The sequence below is a fragment of the Sander vitreus genome, chromosome 6 (assembly GCF_031162955.1).
Source record: "Sander vitreus isolate 19-12246 chromosome 6, sanVit1, whole genome shotgun sequence".
NCBI classification, from domain to species: domain Eukaryota; kingdom Metazoa; phylum Chordata; class Actinopteri; order Perciformes; family Percidae; genus Sander; species Sander vitreus.
In genome coordinates this window covers 19,403,042-19,422,901 of record NC_135860.1, presented here as the reverse complement: position 1 = coordinate 19,422,901, position 19,860 = coordinate 19,403,042, and the positions used below count along the sequence as shown (strand labels likewise).

The following is a 19,860-nucleotide window of genomic DNA, read 5'->3' as shown; positions in this document are numbered from 1 at the left end:
CATTAGGCATATGGAAATAGTTGCTTTGGAGTTTTACCTCATTGCTGTATTATTTTACCAGTAGTCAGGAAAACGTCATGCACATACTGTAGGTTATTGGCTTTCTTTCTCTCGAAAGACTCACATCCCTACTAAAAGACATTCATATTTTGCACTGAAGTCATACTTGTCATCGTGTTTTATTCCCATTCCTGGAACTATGTGTCATTTCTTGCTCCAGTACAATGTTCCTCCTCAATTTGTCATATTTATTAGCATTTCTTTTAGGGAATATTTGTATTTCTTTAAAAGGTGGACCCTTTCTGTTTCTAAATTCAGAATGAATCCACATCATCAGATGATCATTGACTGCTGCTTTTTAAACCTCGCTTTGTAACCTTTGTTGTCGCCTACACCATTCATTTCTTTGCGTAATCGCAAACAGTGAGGATGCAACAATTTATTTTTAGGACTGAAGGGACTGAGACACAAAGACAGACAGAGAGAGGGCTGTGCACTGGATAATGAGGTGGGTGGGCACATTCTCTCTCTCTCTCTCTCTCTCTCTCTCTCTCTCTCTCTCTCTCTGTAGCTACTGTATAAGTACAGATCTGTGATGGAGACCCCATCACACCGCAGTTCACTTTTACGCAGTGGAGATGAGCGCTCGGATAGCGAAATCCAACCCGGCCATGAAACTGATAGTGGTGAGTAAACAAGAGTTTCTGCAGCTCTTCTCCTTGGTCCGCTGAACCGATCTGATCCACTTAAGTGCAGGGACGCTTCTTACTGAAGGAATTATATTTTTGTTTTGCGAGACGTGGGTTATTGTTGCGCTACACGCGGTTTCAGATACATGCGAATCAGTTGCGTATGAGCACTCGCCGATAGTGTCATTATATATTCCCAAAAAAAAAGGGAATTCTTCGCTAATCCCGTCTCCTGTTCCCTCTGTACAGCATGCTTCCGTGCAGGTAGTGTGATGATGTTTAATTTATCGGGGCAAATAATTAGTCACTTCACTTAGTTTTTGTTTCTTCTTGTTTACAGCATGCCGCCATGTGAGAGTTATTATAGTTTTCCTTATAGCCTAGAGTACCTGTTTTACTTGTAGACGTATTCAAAATGACATGTATGTGTGACGTATAGGCTATTTAAATGCTCATTAAGTAGAAAACCATCCACTATATTAGGCTCGAATACTAGTACAGTATACTGTAGTATATTTGCATATTTGCATAGATGCACCTAAACCCAGTTTGTTAAGGCTGACATATTTATGATGTACAGGGTGTAGTCAAAGTAACACCTGCCAATATAATGCAGTCCCATAGCATCTCTGCAATATAAGCATGTACAGGTAACTAATATTCAGTTTGGTTGAGACTGTGTAGAGAGATGTCAATTCTACTTTTTGGTGACTTCTGAGGCTGTTTTGTGTTGTTAGTTGATTATATTAGATTGTAAGCTCACATTGCAGAAAGTATCAAAAGTAGGCTGTTACATTATATGTCTCTTAGAAGTAGAGCTCTTTTTAAGATGAATAAAAGTACATTATTTGATTTTTGAAAATAGAATTGAACTATGTTTATGCTGGAGGCTATTTGCTTTTGATGATAAATGGAGCTTATGTTTTGCCCACTTTTTTATTCACTGCTGTGAATACTTACAACCCACATAATGGACCTACAAACAAGTTCCACAATTTCCATCAATGACTGAAAGTTTAATTTAAGTCACATTTCATTGCTTTTTCTATGGCACGTTTGAAATGAATGAAACTTAACAAACTTGAGACGCAATGTGTTGCCAGATGGCGTTTACTGTGAGTTTGACGTAGTAGTACTAATTTGTTCTAACTAACGCTTCTCGGGGGGGATTTTAAATGTAAGCCTTCAGGGTTAGAAACTGTTATTTCTTTTGGGTGTGTTTTGCATGCTGTGCTGTGTTGGGGCCTTTGCAGGTTTTGCATATGTTCATGTAAAGATGTGTATCTGGGCAGAAACAGATCCAACACTGTTGCTACAAAATACTGGACCCACTATCTATCCTCATGATTTGCCTGTGTGTTTGTTTGTGTGTGAGAAAGACAGAGAGATCCTGTTGTGTATGGTCAGTTGCTAATTTTGTTTGTAAGTTGTGGTGCTTCTTTGTGTGTAAAGTAGGTGTACAAGGCATTGAAATACAAATGAATGTGTGCACGTGCCACCATTTAATGTGATATCATCCACCCAGAGTATTTCCTCTACCGCAGTGCAGGCTGCACTCCACAATTGACCTAAAATAGGCAAATATTTTGTTCTGACGTAGTGTTCTTGTGTTTATCCATCATTCAGTTAGTCATTTTCCCAGCCATACAAGCACCTGTTTAGCCAACTAATGAGTCAGACGGCCAACCACTCAGTCCTGTCTCCACTGCCACCATCCAGCCAATAAGTCAATCTGCACCCCAGCCAAACAGCCTGCCACTCACTCTGACTATAAGCAATTCTATGTTAAAGGGACACTGCGATTTTGTGTCCAAAACATTGTTTTGGCTTAGAGGTCCGGCAGTAAATGCACCTCCTGCACCTGTGTGCTCATCCTGTTCCCCTGCATGCTTCTGACTCATGTGGTTGTGTTCTGTCTGCGGCAAACACACACCTTTTGTTTGGGTCCTTGCCCGGGATGATGTCAGTGGAACATAGGTGGAAATTGGACACCATTATGTTACGTTGTCATTGTCTTTGTCTAGACACACATTCCAAAAATTGGTGGAGAGTTGAGGTGGGCACAGTAATTCTACTGAGGAGAGACCTGTCTGTCTGTTCAGCAGCTAGTCAACCAGCCAGCCAATCAAACAACTCCATCCTAGTAATCCAGACACTAACCCCCATTATCTCCCTCTATCATCTGTGCTCTCTTTATCTTTATGCCTCCTCTCCTTCACTCTCTGTTGTGGCCGTTTAGCTGCACCAAGTTCCCTAAACCTAGCTGCAGGCTCACACTTTTAGGACAAGAACAGGCAGACATGAGAAGCTACAGAGAGGTCACTTGGCCAAACTCAACTTTTTTTTTTTCTAGATAAACACTGGAGAAACGGCGAGGGAGTGAGCATGACAGGGGGAGGGAGACATACAGAGGGTGTGGAAAGGTACAGGATCAACATGTTTTAAACAAACATTTATTCAGAAAGTTGCTTCTGCACACCCAACTTCCCCTTTTCCACCAACAGTAGTACTGATAGCAGAAGTGTGTGTGTGTGTGTGTGTGTGTGTGTGTGTGTGTGTGTGTGTGTGTAGGACTGAGTGATTATCACACACAAAGAGCAGAAAGAGATATTGTTTAATCTTACAACTGATATAACTCATGTTAAAAACAGCATACATACATATGTTAGAACATGGAAGATAGAGTTTGATTTATTTTGCCTAAAAATCCTTCATTTAAAATCTCACATAAGTAAAAGTACAAGTATTATCAGCAAACGTACATGGTATTAAAAGAAGTACTCGTTATGCAGCAAAATGACTGATATATTATTAAATATGTAATTATTAGCTTGTTAATACTGATGCAATAATGTGTATAGCATTTCATTTTTGTAGCTAGTTGAGTTTTTTTATAGAGCGGTAGGAGGTCTAGTCGAGTTTATAAAAGATCAGAACTTTTTTTTTTTTTTAACTCTCCACAATTTCCCAAAGCCCAAACTGACATATTCACCAACAAAACCAGAACGTATCACATATGAGAAGCTGAAACCAATTAATTCTTTGCTCAAATTAATACTTATTGATTCATGAATTATCAAAACAGATGCTGAATAATGTTCTGTTTGTTAATTGATTCGTTGACTTATTGTTTCTGCTCTAATCATCATGACATACATTAATTGATTCTGCTTGGTTAACAGTACAACAGCAGACTGGTTCAAGTAAGTGATCATACAGTACTAAATTATTTGTTATGTTAAACGTGCTAATTTCTATCACAAGATTTTCGGCAGGAATTTTAAAATTAGAAGCATTTTAGTTTGAGGTGATGGGATGAGTATATGAAGTGAACATTGCATGCAGTATTTGAATTTAATCAAAGATTATGAATAACTGTGATGGTAGATTTTCAGTGATACAGCATGGCAGCATGTCTCTCTCCGTCTGAGTGAAAATACAGGTTCCATATTCACAGGATTAAAAAAAAACACACACACACACACACACACACACACACACACACACACACACACACACACACACACACACACACACACACACACACACTTCCAAGAGCTGGAATCCCCCCTCAGACCACCTGCGTTCTACAGTTAACTGAAGCCATGTGCCTGCTGGATAAGCTGGTGTAGTGTGGTTTGGTCCCTTTGCGCCATGGCTCTTGTCCTCATGCCATGATTTAAAACTGACCTCGGGCTACCCAAACTCTGATTCTCCTCTTTCTTAGCATTTCAGTGTGCTCCACATTCATTGTAACTCTAAGCCTGAACCCTATCCGCTGGAAATTATTTAAATACTGTGGCTAATTTGTTCTGGAAGCATTTTAATATTTCCACTAACAACACAATGGAGGCCACGTTTATTGTTTCAAAATGTAATCGTGATTCACTGAATTTGGTTAAGTTGTTGTCTGCTTACAGATGCTATTATTTTTTGCCCGATTTCCTGGACATTTTTTTTTTTTCTCACCTTTTGTATCCTATCAAAACAAATCAAAATGTATCTCCCAATCCCTACCAAATTTGTTAATTTTATTGTACATAATCAAGCTGCCTGACTTGCTCTGTTTATTTTTTTACTGTATCTTTAGTGCAATGCTTCTGATGAAGAGCATTTTAGCTGGTCTTGGTGTTTACCCATGTGTGTAAAATCAATAAGACCTACCTATTATCTGTAGATGGGGCTCTCTTTATAAGCCCATGTGGAAGGCATGTGTTATTATTTAAAGGCTATTTCTGTCAGGTGTCTGAACTGTGTAGTTGTGCCGCTACAGCTCATCTGTCATGCAGCGCTTAAAGTGCAGTTCAGCCACCAAAGCACTTTGTCATCATAACACTTGTCTACGGATATCCTTTTGACAGCAGAGAGGTTATAGAAAAACAAAAACCCTCATAAGCCTTATAAACCTTGTCTAGCCAAAGGACTGGCATTATTTCAGGAAAGATGTCATTGAATGTTAGAGATATTACATGTGTGATAGATAAACACACTGTGAATAACTGTAACTTTGCTCATCATCTCACCACCAATAACATCTGACTGGATTTTTCACTCTGTCTCTCTTGTGTTGCCTGTTGTGAGAAACGCGGCCCATCTCCTTGATCCAGGATGACCTCGTGTATCACCGCACTGTACAGACTGGAATACACTTGTTGTTTGTTTCATCCAAGAGGATAACATCTGTTAAAAAGCACATGTTCTCTGTTAAAGACTTGGTAACGATCGTCTTTGCTCTATATAAACACAAGGTTTTCTTTCAACTCACTTCAAATGGGATTTACTGGCATGGATTACATAAGCAAACCGAATCAGATTTATATAGTGTTTTTATTTTAACCATTATTTAACCAGAGGAAGGCGACTTAGTGAGCCTGCTTTTTCTAACAAGTAGCTTCACATACAGTTCTCATCACTTACAATGATTTGCTGCCCTGCCTTGATCAAGAGCATCATGCTTAGGGAAGATAGAACATTATCATTACCTTCATACCTTGGCCCATCCTTTCCCCTCAGCTGGCTGTGCTCCAAGTAGGATATGCCTCTAGCTGAGCTTCGCTCTGATGATGCAAACAGTATAATTATGGCTGTCAGTGGCCCCTAGCTGCTGTGTAATTTGGGTTTCCAGCGGTCATGCGAGATGTCGTCAGATGGCAGCTTCTACGGCGACAAGAAGGGTGAAAAGTTCAATATCTCTTTTAGCTGCTGATAGACGGATTCACGCAGACCACAAGACATTTTTACCAATAAGTTAATTCTCAAAAAGTTGACAGTTTTTCTTTTCCTCAGTAGCAGAAAGCTACTGTACTGGCTGGTTTGGAAAAGTGTGGTTCGGCCTTAAGTGTGTCATATGAATGGGGAAAAAAATAAGTTTGACTTAAGACATTGAACAGTTTTTTCATCTTAAACATGTTCTATGTATGACAGTCTTAGTTCTAAGATGTGGCTGGAATTGATTTGAGTATAAAATGCTTTGCTTTCCTGCACAGGTTTAAATTGGAAAAGATAAAAGAGTGAATAACAGGTAGCTCACAGTGTGTGAGGGTGCATTCAACCATTATGTTTTTTAACAGTTTCAAAGAGATTTTTAGATCTGATTATGAAGATGTGATATCATAAAGCGACACATCTGAGCATGCATGTGCTGTCATTTTATTTCACCAACATTAAATTGCTTTGCACTGACTCTATATTGTAGCTGGAGTCTAGCCAAACTACTGTGCTGTATGAAAGATATGAAGAACAATATGGACCTGACCACTTCCACATGTGCTCAGGCTCGTCAGCTCTCATAACTGCAGATTGACTGAAGATTCCAGTCCTGCCAGTAAACTCATCCTGACTCGAACCCAAGATTAAAGTCGAAGCGACAAGTGTAACCGTACCCAGATCAGCAAAAGCCCAGGTGACCTCTGGCAGTCCCTCGGTACACTCCACCCGCCTGATGTTTCCAAATTGATTGGATGTGGTCTCACGGCTTAATAGTGTGTATATACACTACTTAATTTGAAGAACAAGACTATGATTATGGGGTTGATTCCTGCTGAGGCCACCCATGCTACAAACAAACCGATGCAGCCATGATACTGCTCAGCGAGTCGCTTTGGATGAAAGCCTTCTACCAAATGTTGTGTTCAGAGGTCAATAGGTTTTGCCGGGAAAACCACTGCGCTCGCCAGGCTGTTTTGAAGCTTGGGTTTCTATTATGGTGTGTAAAACCCGTTCATTTATTTTTACTATCTTATTCAATGACCTCCGTTGCATAAGGAAAACAGAAATAGAAGGACCTACACATTTTTTTCTTTTCATTGTCGTGCATCATTTCAGGTTGATAACTCCTTATATATGAGTTGTGCTCAAAACAGAAATATATGTACAATGTTAAACATTTTGAAGGAGAACACAGATGAGGGGGAGACACAGCTCTACGTGAACACATGTAGATGTCTGATGAAAAGATTTCTGTAACCAAATATTTTGTAATATAATAGTGAATGGGAGACACATATGTGCACACACATACACTGAAAATAAACCTCTTTCGTTCTGGTTTTTGTTTTGTTTCACACACACATACACATAGTACATTGTGTTTTGCGGTTGCAAGTCTTAAGGTAAATGGGATAAGTACAAATACACACACACACACACACACACAGGAAGGAGATCAATGGTGTGTAGCGGGTAAACTATAGAACAGAGTGGGTGAGTGTTTTGTATTCTGGTGGTGAATGGGGAAAGCCCAGTAACCTCCAGCAGTTCCCTTTATGAACAGCAGCCAGGAGAGGAGACCACAGAGCACTGAGCAAGACAATTGGACATGAACACTCACACACACACACACACACACACACACACACACACACACACACACACACATGCAGCAACACACATTCCTCCATGTGTGCACTTTTGCACGTACATGCAGGAATGTGTTGTACTTGTTTGTTGTATGAATTCATTCCTTTTTGAAGATGCACATACAAACATGGTGGACAGCAGAAAACCACATACAAGCATATACACATACAATGCAAGGACGGCCCATTGTTAGTTTGTCCAAGCAGTGAGGATGTATCCCGGCCAATGGGAAAGTCCACAGAGCCAATGGCTGACGGACTGAAGGAGCCAAATGTGTGACATCTGGTCTGCATGTGGCCTCGACCAGATGCGTGGCTGCATGTCAAGCATGCTGCTCACGAACTGATATCTTGGATTTTAGGCCAAAGCTTTTCAGTTCCTGCTCAAGCGATGATACATGGGCTTGTTTTTGAGGCAATAGCTACATATGTCCGTCTCAGAGGCCTCGCTAACAGCCACCCACTTTACAGTGTGTCCATATGGATGGGTTGCTTTTAGCGGGGGAAAAGATATATGGGTGTGGTGCGCTCATGCTCCAGGGCGGTATTAAACTGCTGTAGATCAGTGTTGAATCACGTCAGATGCTTTTGAGCTATAAAGCAGCCTATCTTACAGAGCTGCTGACAAGAGTAGGAGACTGCTGGTGAGGTCAGAGAACACAGGGCTGCACAATTATCGTCTATAATCCTGTGTCATACACTTCATGTGCAGAACACTGGAATTACTGAAACATCTGAATTCATTTAAAAGCTTTGGAAAACTGATAACATAACAAAAAACAATGGCAAAAGTGAAATAAAATAAATATGATCCCTTAATCAAACTAATAGTCAGGATAAAATTTGCTCACAGCATTCAGCATCATGATTTGAGGCTACACAAAGGGACGATATTGCCTGCTGCAAACAAGCTAAGATTAAAAATGTACAGTTGTTGTTTAAAATGTTGGCCCTGTGCAGTAATCTATATCCATGAAACTGCTGCTGAATTTTCTGAACTCCCTGAACGGCTCTCTATAAAGCAGAGGAAATCACTTTAGGACTGCGTGTCCACCAGGAGCTTCAACTTTACAGCTCTGACCTTACTTTCAACTCCTTGTTACTGGAAGCTTTGGGTTGGCAAGTGCTCCAAAAATATAAAAATATTTGAACCTTAAGCCAAAGAGGAGCTGTGCACGAGATGGGTTTCATTAGAGATTTTGTCACTGCAGTTGACTCAGTCCTAAACCCACTTTCTTTCTTTTGCAGCTCTTCACAGCTTCTCTGTCCTGGGCCTTCCAGCAGCAGGCCGTACCACCAAAGTACCAGTACCGCGATCCTGTGACATCTGACCTCCTGCTGTGCGACCAGTGCCCTCCTGGCACAGCTGTGAAGCGACACTGCACCGCTGACACACCCACAGAGTGCCAGGCCTGTCCTGAGAGGCATTTTGCTGAGAACTGGCACTGGGGGGACACATGCCAATACTGCACCTCGGTATGTACAAGGCCAAAATGTTTACCAAAGGTTCTCTTTGGTTTAATACCTGGGTTGCATTTGTTTTTCTGCAGGCATGTTTCTCTTCTTTTTGCATTAAGTGTGTGACAGACAATAGTTTTCATGAGAAACACCAGTGTGTGTCGTATCTCCTTTGTGTGTCTTTTCACACTTAAGTAAATCATAAAAATCTGAGCTCATATCTTGGTCAAGAATTCCACTAAAGTTCAATATCCTTTTAATGTTTTTATCTACTCCTCTGTGGTTGTCCTTGTGCCTTTTCCTTAGATGCACGGCAATATGATTTGTTTACATTTTGGCAAAGCATCTGTCATTTTTTTTTCCACTTTAGTTGTTACTGAAAATAAAAGTTTGAATATGCTCATTGTGGTAGAGTTATCTTCCCCGCAGTTTAGATGCTTTCCTCTTCGCCACTCTCAATAAATTATGTCATATATTTCGTTAACATGTCCTCCTTGCTGTGTTTTTATTTTATGTTCTAGTATGCCATTTCTATCATTTTTCAAGATAATGTATGTTAATGACAGCTTGTGAACCAGCAGCATAAGAATAAATAAATTAGTAAGCTCTCTGTCTATATGTGCGCATGTAAATCAGCTTTTACTGTATGCTATTGTGTGCATGTAGCTGCATTGTTTCAATGGGTGTGTAACCGTGGTTTGTTGTGTTTAGGTTTGCAAAGAGAGACAGCTTGTGAAGCAGCAGTGCAACAGCACTCATGACCAGCTGTGTGAGTGCGCTCCAGGTTTCCACCTAGTGGTGGAGTTCTGCATCACACACAGTACCTGTTCACCTGGCTATGGAGTGACAGCTTTAGGTAAGACTGAGATCAACATTATGATTATCATTGTTGTTATTATGACTTGTACTGGCAAACTGCATCGTACAAAACGATGATTAGTTATTTTGTGGGTTTTGTGGGTTTTCTGTCTTTCCGGTAAAGCATGTAAATTACATTTAAATTGGAGATTGCTGAATTAAGGGTAGGCATCCATACTAAAACCAGAGAGAATTAGGAATTCAGTCAGCACAAAGCCTGGGAGGAAGCACTGGCTAAGTTCAGTGAATTAAAGTCCTATTGCCTGAAAAGTGTGCGTGTGTGAGTGTGTGTGCGTGTGTGTGTGTGCGTGTGTGTGTGTGAGTGTGTGTGTGTGTGTGTGTGTGTGTGTGTGTGTGTGTGTGTGTTTATGGGATATATGTGCATGAGTGTTTGTTACTATGTGTGCACATTGTTATACAGTGCTGTACATATGTGTTTTCAGTATCACTGTATACTTTATCTTTGATTGAATCTTCTCATCTCATGCTTTTTCTCTTTCACTGGCTCACATCATGTCAAAAACACTTCAATTCCAGATATGCTTTACTGACAGCGAGCATTATGCTGCCAAAGCAGAGACACACATCAGTTACAGATCAGAGTTTTTTTTTTGTAAATTATTTTTATTGGTTTTCTTTTCAAGCTGATAGTATACAATGATGATATCAATGCACAGAATGCATTGATATTATCAATCGAAAACATTAGAATCATAAGACCCAAAAAGCATAACTCATTCGAACTCATTGTTTAAATTCTGGGTCAAATTTTTGGACTTCAATACACTAACACACGCACACACACTTATAGACACAGTACAGATTACAATTAATGACTCACACATGGAAAAGAAAAACACAAAATACAAAACAAAACAAAGCAAAAACAAACAAAAAGAGGCCTTCGTGAATGACACGATCCTGCAGGATTTGTACATTAAATGTTATTTCCACTTACTTATAGCACAAATAAACTACACACATCTAGAAGTGTACAATACAGATTACAGATTGGCAGACGGGAACTGAATTGATTTCAGATGTTCAAGAAAAGGATTTCATATTTTGTAGAATTTAGTGGAGGAACCTTGCAATGTAGCCCTCATCTTCTCTAGCTTGGAGTAGGACAAAAGAGCTCTTAGCCAGTGATAAACTGTGGGAGGAGTGGAGGATTTCCATCTGAGTAAGATCAATCTCCTAACCAATAGGGTGGCAAATGCTATAAAGTCAGCCTTGAATTTAGGCACCACTAGGGTAGAGGGCAGATAGTTACTGGGATAGGCACATTTAATATAGTAGATTGGGTATTGAAAATGTCAGTCCAAAAATTATGGAGAGTTGGGCAAGTTAAAAACATATGAATTACGGAGGCTGGAGCCTGCTGGCATTGGTCACATAGGGGGTTTATGTAAGGGTAAATCCTAGAGAGCTTCTCTTTGCTCCAGTGAGTGCAATGGAGAATTTTAAATTGTATTAGTCCATGTTTGGCACAAAAAGAGGAGGAATGGACACGATACAATATTCTCTTCCAAATATCCTCATCAAACACTCCAAGATCCTGTTCCCAGAGTGTCTTAATGGAAGACAAGGAATGATTGTATTCAGAAAAGATTCTACCATACATGTACGAAATGAAACCCTTCTCTCTAAAAACTGGTTCTAGAAATGTGTCGTTGTATCTTGTGGTTTTGAGGGGAAATTAGGAATTTTCAGCTTGAACAAAGCTACAGATCTGTTTTGTTTAATAGGGGCATGAAGCAAGGAAGGAAGAATGCCAAAATTAAGTTTTAATTGCCTCCAGATTTTGAGAGTAGTCCTAACCACTATGTTCTTTGTGTATCGTACAGTAGGAGAGTTTCCTGGAGAGTATAAGAGTGCCGGAAGAAGGACGGTTTACAGGAAACAGATCAGAGTTTTCACATTAAGATGTCCTCTCCCTTGTATTACTGAAAGCCCCTCTCCCTCTCTTCATCTTACTCTAATTCTGTGAATCAGATCTGTTCCAGATGCAGACGTCTCTTTTCACAGAACCATTTTTTGTGTGTGTGTGTGTGTGTGTGTGTGTGTGTGTGTGTGTGTGTGTGTGTGTGTGTGTGTGTGTGTGTGTGTGTGTGTGTGTGTGTGTGTGTGTGTGTGTGGTAATCATAAAACACACATTTATGCATGCCTTTCTTGCACTTCCACACCTGGCCTGTTCTTAGTTGAGGCAGTGTGGCCTGAAACTTCAGATTGTTTTACAGTTACAGTTTAAGTGTTGCAGCAGCACTGATAATTGTCATGTCTTAATTCTGTCTTTTACAATTACATTTTAGCAAGCGCTTCACCTCTTTTTAGAAAGAGTTCTAATCACCCTTATCCAAACAATTATCTCAACACAGCTCTTGTGTATATTTATTTTTTTATATTAGTAATCAGACACTGAACAGTTGGGAGCAATGACTTGTCACTTGAATTGAAATGATCATTAATTAAGACATTATGATGGTTGGACTGATGGAGAAGACCATTTACTGAGAGGTAAATATCTATTTAATGGCCTTTGGAAATATGGTGCTGAATATTTCTAAATGAAACAGTGCTTTTGGGAATTAAAAAATCATCTTCACGTTGTTATCGTCATGTGGAAAAGGTTCACTTTATTTTTTCCATGAACTCCATTATTTTACAAATACAGCATTTTGTCATTGTTAAACAGAATCACTTATATCCATTGAGCTACAACTTCTGTCACTGTAATCAGCATGTGATGACTATCCATTTTATTCCATGCTGTCATAGATCCTCACACCATCAGGGCATATCTGCTGACATCATTTAGGAGATTATATTTAACATATTTCATCAGTGTGTAATTTGTTTCAAAAGAACCCAAATGATCCTTTGCTGCCAAGGCATACTTCCTCATAACGCTGTATGTACAAAAGTGAATCCGTCGGTTTAATTTTGATTGAATCAGGTTGTGTTTATTTGTTATTATTTTATTAATAATTAAATTATTTTATTTGTTTTTATGGGAGCGTTAAATAATCTTTAATTACATATTCTCGCATTCTCTTCCTGGTTCCTCTTGACCACAATACTTGATTATATTGTGGGTTCCACCTGTATAATACTAAGTTGTTGTTCTGCAACAGTGTCAACCTTAAACAAATTAATCCTAAATTATGAATGTTTTGGCCGGGTTGGGTCAGTGGGTAGAGCAGGCGCATATATACTGAGAGGTTTATGCTTCGACGCAGAGGTCCAGGGTTTGAATCCGACCTGTGACGAGTTCCTGCATGTCTTCCCCCTCGCTCTCCCCTTTCTCACCTAGCTGTCCTGTCGAATAAAAGTGGAAAAGCCCAAAAAAAAATCTTTAAAAAAAAAGTCAAGTTCCTGTCTGCAGGATACCAGACACAGCTGTTAATATAATAGGTGTTTGGTTATGATCGTACAAATCTGTCAGTTAAGGAATGGCAAATGGATGAGTGTTAGCTGTTATGAAACTAGCAATAAATAATGACATGGCATTTCCTGGCAAAGGGCTTTGTCACTTATTCCTCTTCATACATGAGTATGCATATTTTACGACACAGAACAACAGTTTGTTTTGCCTCAATAAAATGGTATAACCTTTCCCCTGCATTCCTAAAGCTGCACTGCCTCTTTGAACTCACTGCAGCTTGTCCGGCACAAACTCAAATATATTGACCATAACTATTTCTTTGTTTGGGCTAACTTAGTCATTGTGCGAAAAGCTCATGGATTCACTTTTCACTCACTGAAGAATGAAAGAAATTTTACTAAACAGATTAGAATGCCATACATGAGACAAAGACTGTAAACTGATCGCAAATATTTGGGTAATGTTTTGTCATTTTATGCATGTAAATTGGGAATCACTGGTTGTCTGCTTTCAACATCAGTTATTAGGTTCCCTTTAGCACAGAGTCCAATCCTTTTCCTCACAATACAGCACCAAAATGCAGTCTTGGCTTATTATTAAGCCAGATGCAGCCAAGGATGTCATTATCATGGTGATATCTGACCCGGTATTCCTGTTAGATTCTCTCCTTGGTGCGTCAGTAGTGATTGTGGGCAACTTAAAGAGAGGTTGATGCTGAATTTCAACATTCCAGTGAACAGAGCCTGACATTTCTACTGGAACCGCAGTCCAAACTGGCACTGCACTTCTTATGACTTCATCTTAGACCTGAGAGGCTGCATAGATGAAACAACATTTTCCATGGATTCTGGTTATTGTCTGACCCCTGTAGTGCTGACAACGCTCTAAAGATGAGATAACATTTTCCGTGAATTCCTCATGGATCCAACATGGGATCTACAATCATACCTGAAAGCCTAATGACGCTCTGCAGACATGAGACAGCATTTCAGGGGATTCCCCTCCCTGAAGCTGAAGGACTTATTATGTAATGCGTTGAGTTGTGGTTTGGACCTTTAAACCACAGGATGCTAGAAAACTGATTGTTCAGTCTCCCAACAACACATACCCTTTGTGACTCCATTCCTTTCCCCTTGATCTCCTGATTTGTCTGTTTCTAGTTGTGATTCTTTCTCGCTTTCTGAACACAAGATTTTAAATCTTTCTAGCTGGTTTATTATGGTGTTTTGGAACTATTGGTATCGACTGGGAAAGACAGTGGAACATAGAAGAAGAAATAACCAACAATACAGGTGATGTTTAGCTTTATATTAGGGCTGCAACCAAAAGTTGTCTGCCAAAAATCTGCCAGTTATTTTTTTGATTGATCGATTATATCTATAAAATGTAGTCAAAAAGGATCGAGATGATACAATAAATTTGTTTTTGACCAAGAAATCTAAAAATCTAAAGATTGGTTATTTAACCAGGTAGTTCCTGAGATTTGAAACCTGTTTTCTAGGGAGACCTGTCCAAGACGACAGCATACAAAAGTAGCCGACTAAAAAGATATAATAATATTAAAATAAAGTTAAAGTAGGCTAAGAACTAGTGCTGAGTCATTTACCATAAGTTTACTATACCATGACAAGACAGAAAATTAGCAATTCCTCACAGTTGAGGGTTTGAAACTAAAGGATTTGTTTTTGAACTATGGATTTTCAGCCAAATTAGGTAATTAATAAATCCCTTATTATGTAGACAGCAGAGCTAGCACCTCTGCTTTAGATGACGTCTGAAGCTATATCTCACGATGGTAAAGTGCAGCTGATTCTACATCGACAGGAAATTCTGAGGAAAAAAAAGATAAATGCCAGCATATGAAACCATACTATAGTTACATTCTTATGGACTGTACATGCTTTGTCATCAGTGGTGTAGGAAATTCACACTTTGCTGTACGCATATCAGCTTGCTGTTTCATGTTTTTAATGCCAAATGGTGAAACTGTGACACGATGAAGGGAAACTAATCAAAGGTCAAATCTGATATAAGCACGGCTCGTCCTCTTCCCACACACTTTCACATCTACGCTTTAGAGATAAAAATAAAAAAGAGGATGTAATACGGCACTAGTTCCACTACATAGACATAGTCATACAGTCATGTGTGCTGCAGGTAATGTACCAGAAGTTCCTCTAATTTACTGTAATGTCAGGTGTGGTTAGAACATGTTGAAATATAAAATGTCACGTAAATGGGTAAGTGAAAATGTGATTAAATGCTGGGTGAAGAAATTTTTTTACATTATTACAATAAACAGCATTATTAGATCTTGAGGGCAACATTCTAAGTGATGAAATAGTTTAAATGAATTCTTATTTTATTTTTTCAGATGTTATTAGTCAATAATGTTGTTATATCATCTGTTAAAAATACTCTACATGCATTATGAAGTCATAGTAAAATATGTTTTAAAATGCTCAGATTTTCTACGTTTTTTTCATCAAAAGTTCTTAACTGCTTTTTGCCTGATTTATACATTTACATGTGTCAGTCAAGCTGATAAATCAGCTGACAAATCACTTTGTGGTTATGGATTTCCTTAACGAAAACGAGATATAGAAACTGTACCGAGTAAGCCAGATGTGAGTAATTTCCAGAATCATAGTAATCTGTCATCCTGATGCGTCATCACATGTCGTTGTGGTCATAGTTCCTGGCACCACATCATCTTGATGTCTTTGATCAGCTATGGTTCTGTATATGTGGCAGGTCCCGTTCACACACTAAAAAAAGGTGGAGATGTTACAGATTAAACTTTTATTTAATATGTGATATAATGTGAATAAATAAACTGTATAATCACAATCATGTTTTCATTCATAAAATTAACACATGAACCTGTGTGTATGTCCTCCAGGTACACCGGTCAGTGACACGGCGTGTGAACGTTGTCCTGCTGGTCATTTCTCCAGCGGCGACTCCTCCACCGAGCCATGTCAGCCCCACAGAAACTGCTCCGATTTGGGCTTGAAGACACTGAGATGGGGCACGTCCACATCAGACAGCCTCTGCGGCACTCAGGACAAGACGGCAATGCTGGATTGCTCTCAGCCTCACACTTTGTGCCACACTGGTGAGACATACACTCTGCAGTATAGGGTTTAATCACTAATAGGAATCATATGGGAGGCTTTAGGACTAATGCGGGGTGGAATCAGGCTAGAGATTGTTTGTACAGTGTTTACACTGCACACACACACACACACGCACGCACGCACGCACGCACGCACGCACGCACGCACGCACGCACATGTGATAATGTTTTTGAGCAAACCTCAATTGTCAACAATTTAAAATCAGCCAGAGCTGAATTATTTCAGACATGTGGTCATTTTCATTCCTGAAGGCAGGGGATTTCCTCGGTCAGGTTCGTTGTCCAGATTCCATTCTTTTCCAAATTTCTTGCATGTCTGAAAACCAACACAAGAGAAAAAAGCCAAAGCGAAGGGTTTAATGGGATGTTTATGCCACTACTGTCATAATGGACCATGATGGATCAATTACTCTGTTAACTCCTCAATCTGCAATAACAAAGGAAAATGGGTCAATCACAGAGAGACACAAGATGAGCTGGTTAAGTCTTTGTTACTCAGACTTTAACTATGACAGATGCTGACAATTAATTTGAGAAGATAAACCTAAAAAATGACACTGAATTCCCAAGCCTGAGAAACCACAGTTACTGAGGAACACACACACACACACACACGCACGCACGCACGCACGCACGAGCGGTACAGATCTCCAGACCCTGGCACACTCGTGGCATACTGTGTACCACACTTAGAAGGAAACACACAAAGCTGTTGTCCCTCAGGGAGGGTGATGCTCTCTTCAAACATTCATTAACAAATTGTCTTCCTGAGGGCTACACAACCACAGATTGTCTGCAGCAGATCCTGGAACAGTTTAGCCGTTTTTTAACAAAACAAATGGGAAAACTGAATGCAGTTGGGATTCCAAAAATTGCTACGTGATTTGGAGAAACCACCAGGATGTCAATGTCAGTTATAGAGCAAGCCACACTTAAATTATCCAGACATCAGAGAAACAAGCCTAATATCCTTTTCAAATTAAACTCAACCATACAACACCGACATCGGTTTTACTTAAAAAAAATTTAATTCACTGGTGTCTCTCGTGTTCTGCAAGGCAATCAGAAAACATTTCCACACATACATGAATACAGAAATACTTCATAATTGTGTGAAAGTTACAATTTCATTTTGACAGTTTCACATCATTTTCAGTTTTGACTGTAATATGAAAGCCCTGCTCTTTGCAAAATGCATTTGCCTTATAAGGAAGACCCAGGAGGCCGTGGCTTGCAGAAATGAAAAGCATGTAATGATGAAATAGACTAGGTGTTTGTGTAGTGCAGTGTGACTCAGCAGCAAAGCGCAGCTCACCTCTATTCACTTCAGTTCAACATGCAGCTCTGGTTGCTTTGTTGCAGAGCAACACAGATGGGCACAGTTTGTCGGACTGATGTCAATGGTGGTTAATGTGCTGACAACCGAAAGAGAGTACATCCTTGTTTCTGCTGTGGTCAAATTACAAGCCAACAGTCTGAACACACACACAAACAGGGATAAACAAATCCAGACATATAATAGGCCGATGGGACTCTGCGGAGACCGAACCATGTGATCCAAATCTATTCTGAACATCACCTGTGCACCATGAATGAAACCTCTGTGAAGAATACATTTTGATTCACTTGGTCTTCGGTCTGATTGTATAATGCGCCCACTGCTATGAAGCCATGAAGCTTTGTATTGTATGTTGTGATAATGTTAATAAAAATGTTTGAAGCCCATTCTCCCTGTCCGTCTTGCTCTAATGTATTCCAGATGTGACCCTGTGTGAGGAGGCAGTCTTCCAGTCTCTCTCCTCCCTGCGACTGTCCTCGGTGCCCCTGGAGCGGCTGTTAGAGAGTCTCCCCGGGCGGAGTGTGGATCGTAAGAGCCTGGAGAGGCTGAAAAAGGCCTGCTCTCCCCAGCAGCAGGTCCTCCAGCTGCTGCGACTGTGGAGGGAGCAGAACAAAGACCAGGACAAGATGTACAGCATCATACAAGGTATAAAAAAAATAATAAAAAAAAGTCAGAATGTCTTCTTCTACACTTTATGTTTTAGTCAGTTCTTATTCAAGTCCTTGATTTGTGTATTAATGGTCGCACCCTGTCCCTTCAGGTGTGAACCACTGTGAGAGGAAAGTCTCTCGCTGCAACAGCCTAAAAAACCTGACCCTAGATGACCTCCTGAAGGTAACCAACAGCCTGCCGGGGGTCAGAGTTCAGCAGGAGGATGTCCGGGCCGTAGTCTCTACTTGCCTGCCCAGGCAGTACATCCTGCAGCTTCTTCACCTCTGGAAGACAGCAAACTATGACATGGATCTAGCCAAAGGCCTGTCTCACAGTCTGAGGGTGCTGCGCAGCCAGGGGGCACCACGCCATCTGCTGAAAGGCCTGAAGAAGATCAGCCGCATCATAGGAACCACCTCGGCGCACAAGATGTATGAGAAGATGTTTGTCAGTGTGCTTCACGATGAGTCCTGTTTTAAGGCTCATAAGCCATTAAATGAATAGGGATTTGGGAGGTTCAAATAGGAACATATGGTATCTAGCATAAACAGACACTAATGCATTGTCAGATAAAGAACACACAAACACATAAAGACACACACTTAGTGGAGAAATGTATGTGAAAGAGCCACGACATGGGTAACATGATAATGTCCGGTCTTTAAGATATCACCAAATGACATCAAGCTAGGCATACAGTGCCCAACTGTAACACAGGGGCAAGATGGGAGGGTAGATTTGTCACTGCTTCTCTGATTTTCCAGCCAAATCCTCTGCCAAAATAAGGCTGTTTTGATTATATGAGGTACCAGGGGATGCTAATAACTTCACCCTCAGTCTAAAGTATATGTCTGCAGTGATGAATCTAATAAGCCTCAAAAGAAAGAAAGAAAGAAAGAAAAACTATCACACATCTCTGTACTCCAGGCAGGCCGAAAAAGAAAAAAAGGGTTTCCTGGGAACTTTATGACCGGAGTCTGTGAAAAATGAAAAACTATTTAAGATGTAAATAGCACACTATTTTATGGAAGATAGGCAGGCAGATATTGTGTTTTATTATTATTGCTTTCTCGCTGATTGAGAGGAAGGATTTGGTTTCATAATGAAATACATGTATTTCCTACAGTTTTCCTTTGTTTGTTGGTTTGTTCTGGACTGCTGGCAAGTAAAGCTCATCTGAATTATTTTTAAATATGCTATATGAATGTACAAAGGAGTGCAATTGTTTTCTATTTAAAAAATAATTCTACTTTCTGAATATGTAAAGGCTTGTTTTTTTATAACTTTATCAGAAATACTGGATTCCAAATGCTGCAAGTTTGTGAAGTGATATTTGTTTTATATTTTGTTTTATCACTTTTATATTATTAAATGTATGATCTTTTTGTATATATGCCTGACTGGTCCTCTTTAAGCTCGAGTAACTTGTGAACACTAATGTCAATTTATCTGATTAAAATCAGTTTGTAAAAATGTATTGTTTC

The 19,860-nt window shown here is 39.8% G+C and overlaps 1 protein-coding gene across 1 annotated transcript; it reads left to right on the top strand.

Moving 5' to 3' along the window:
- The first annotated feature begins 546 nt into the window (after positions 1–546).
- LOC144519886 (tumor necrosis factor receptor superfamily member 11B-like) lies at positions 547–19,851 on the top strand. Its single transcript, XM_078253391.1, has 6 exons — positions 547–686; positions 8,795–9,022; positions 9,716–9,860; positions 16,150–16,365; positions 18,146–18,370; positions 18,486–19,851. The coding sequence occupies exons 1-6, from the start codon at positions 639–641 to the stop codon at positions 18,878–18,880; spliced, it is 1,257 nt and encodes a 418-aa protein (XP_078109517.1). The 5' UTR covers positions 547–638; the 3' UTR covers positions 18,881–19,851.
- The last annotated feature ends 9 nt before the right edge of the window (positions 19,852–19,860 follow it).

Bases quoted from the DNA above. Each gene is read 5' to 3' on its own strand.
- LOC144519886 (XM_078253391.1), top strand. From the start codon at position 639: ATGAGCGCTCGGATAGCGAAATCCAACCCGGCCATGAAACTGATAGTG. The intron at 16,366-18,145 runs GTGAGACATACA...AATGTATTCCAG, and splicing joins TCACACTTTGTGCCACACTG to ATGTGACCCTGTGTGAGGAG. The intron at 18,371-18,485 runs GTATAAAAAAAA...CTGTCCCTTCAG, and splicing joins GATGTACAGCATCATACAAG to GTGTGAACCACTGTGAGAGG.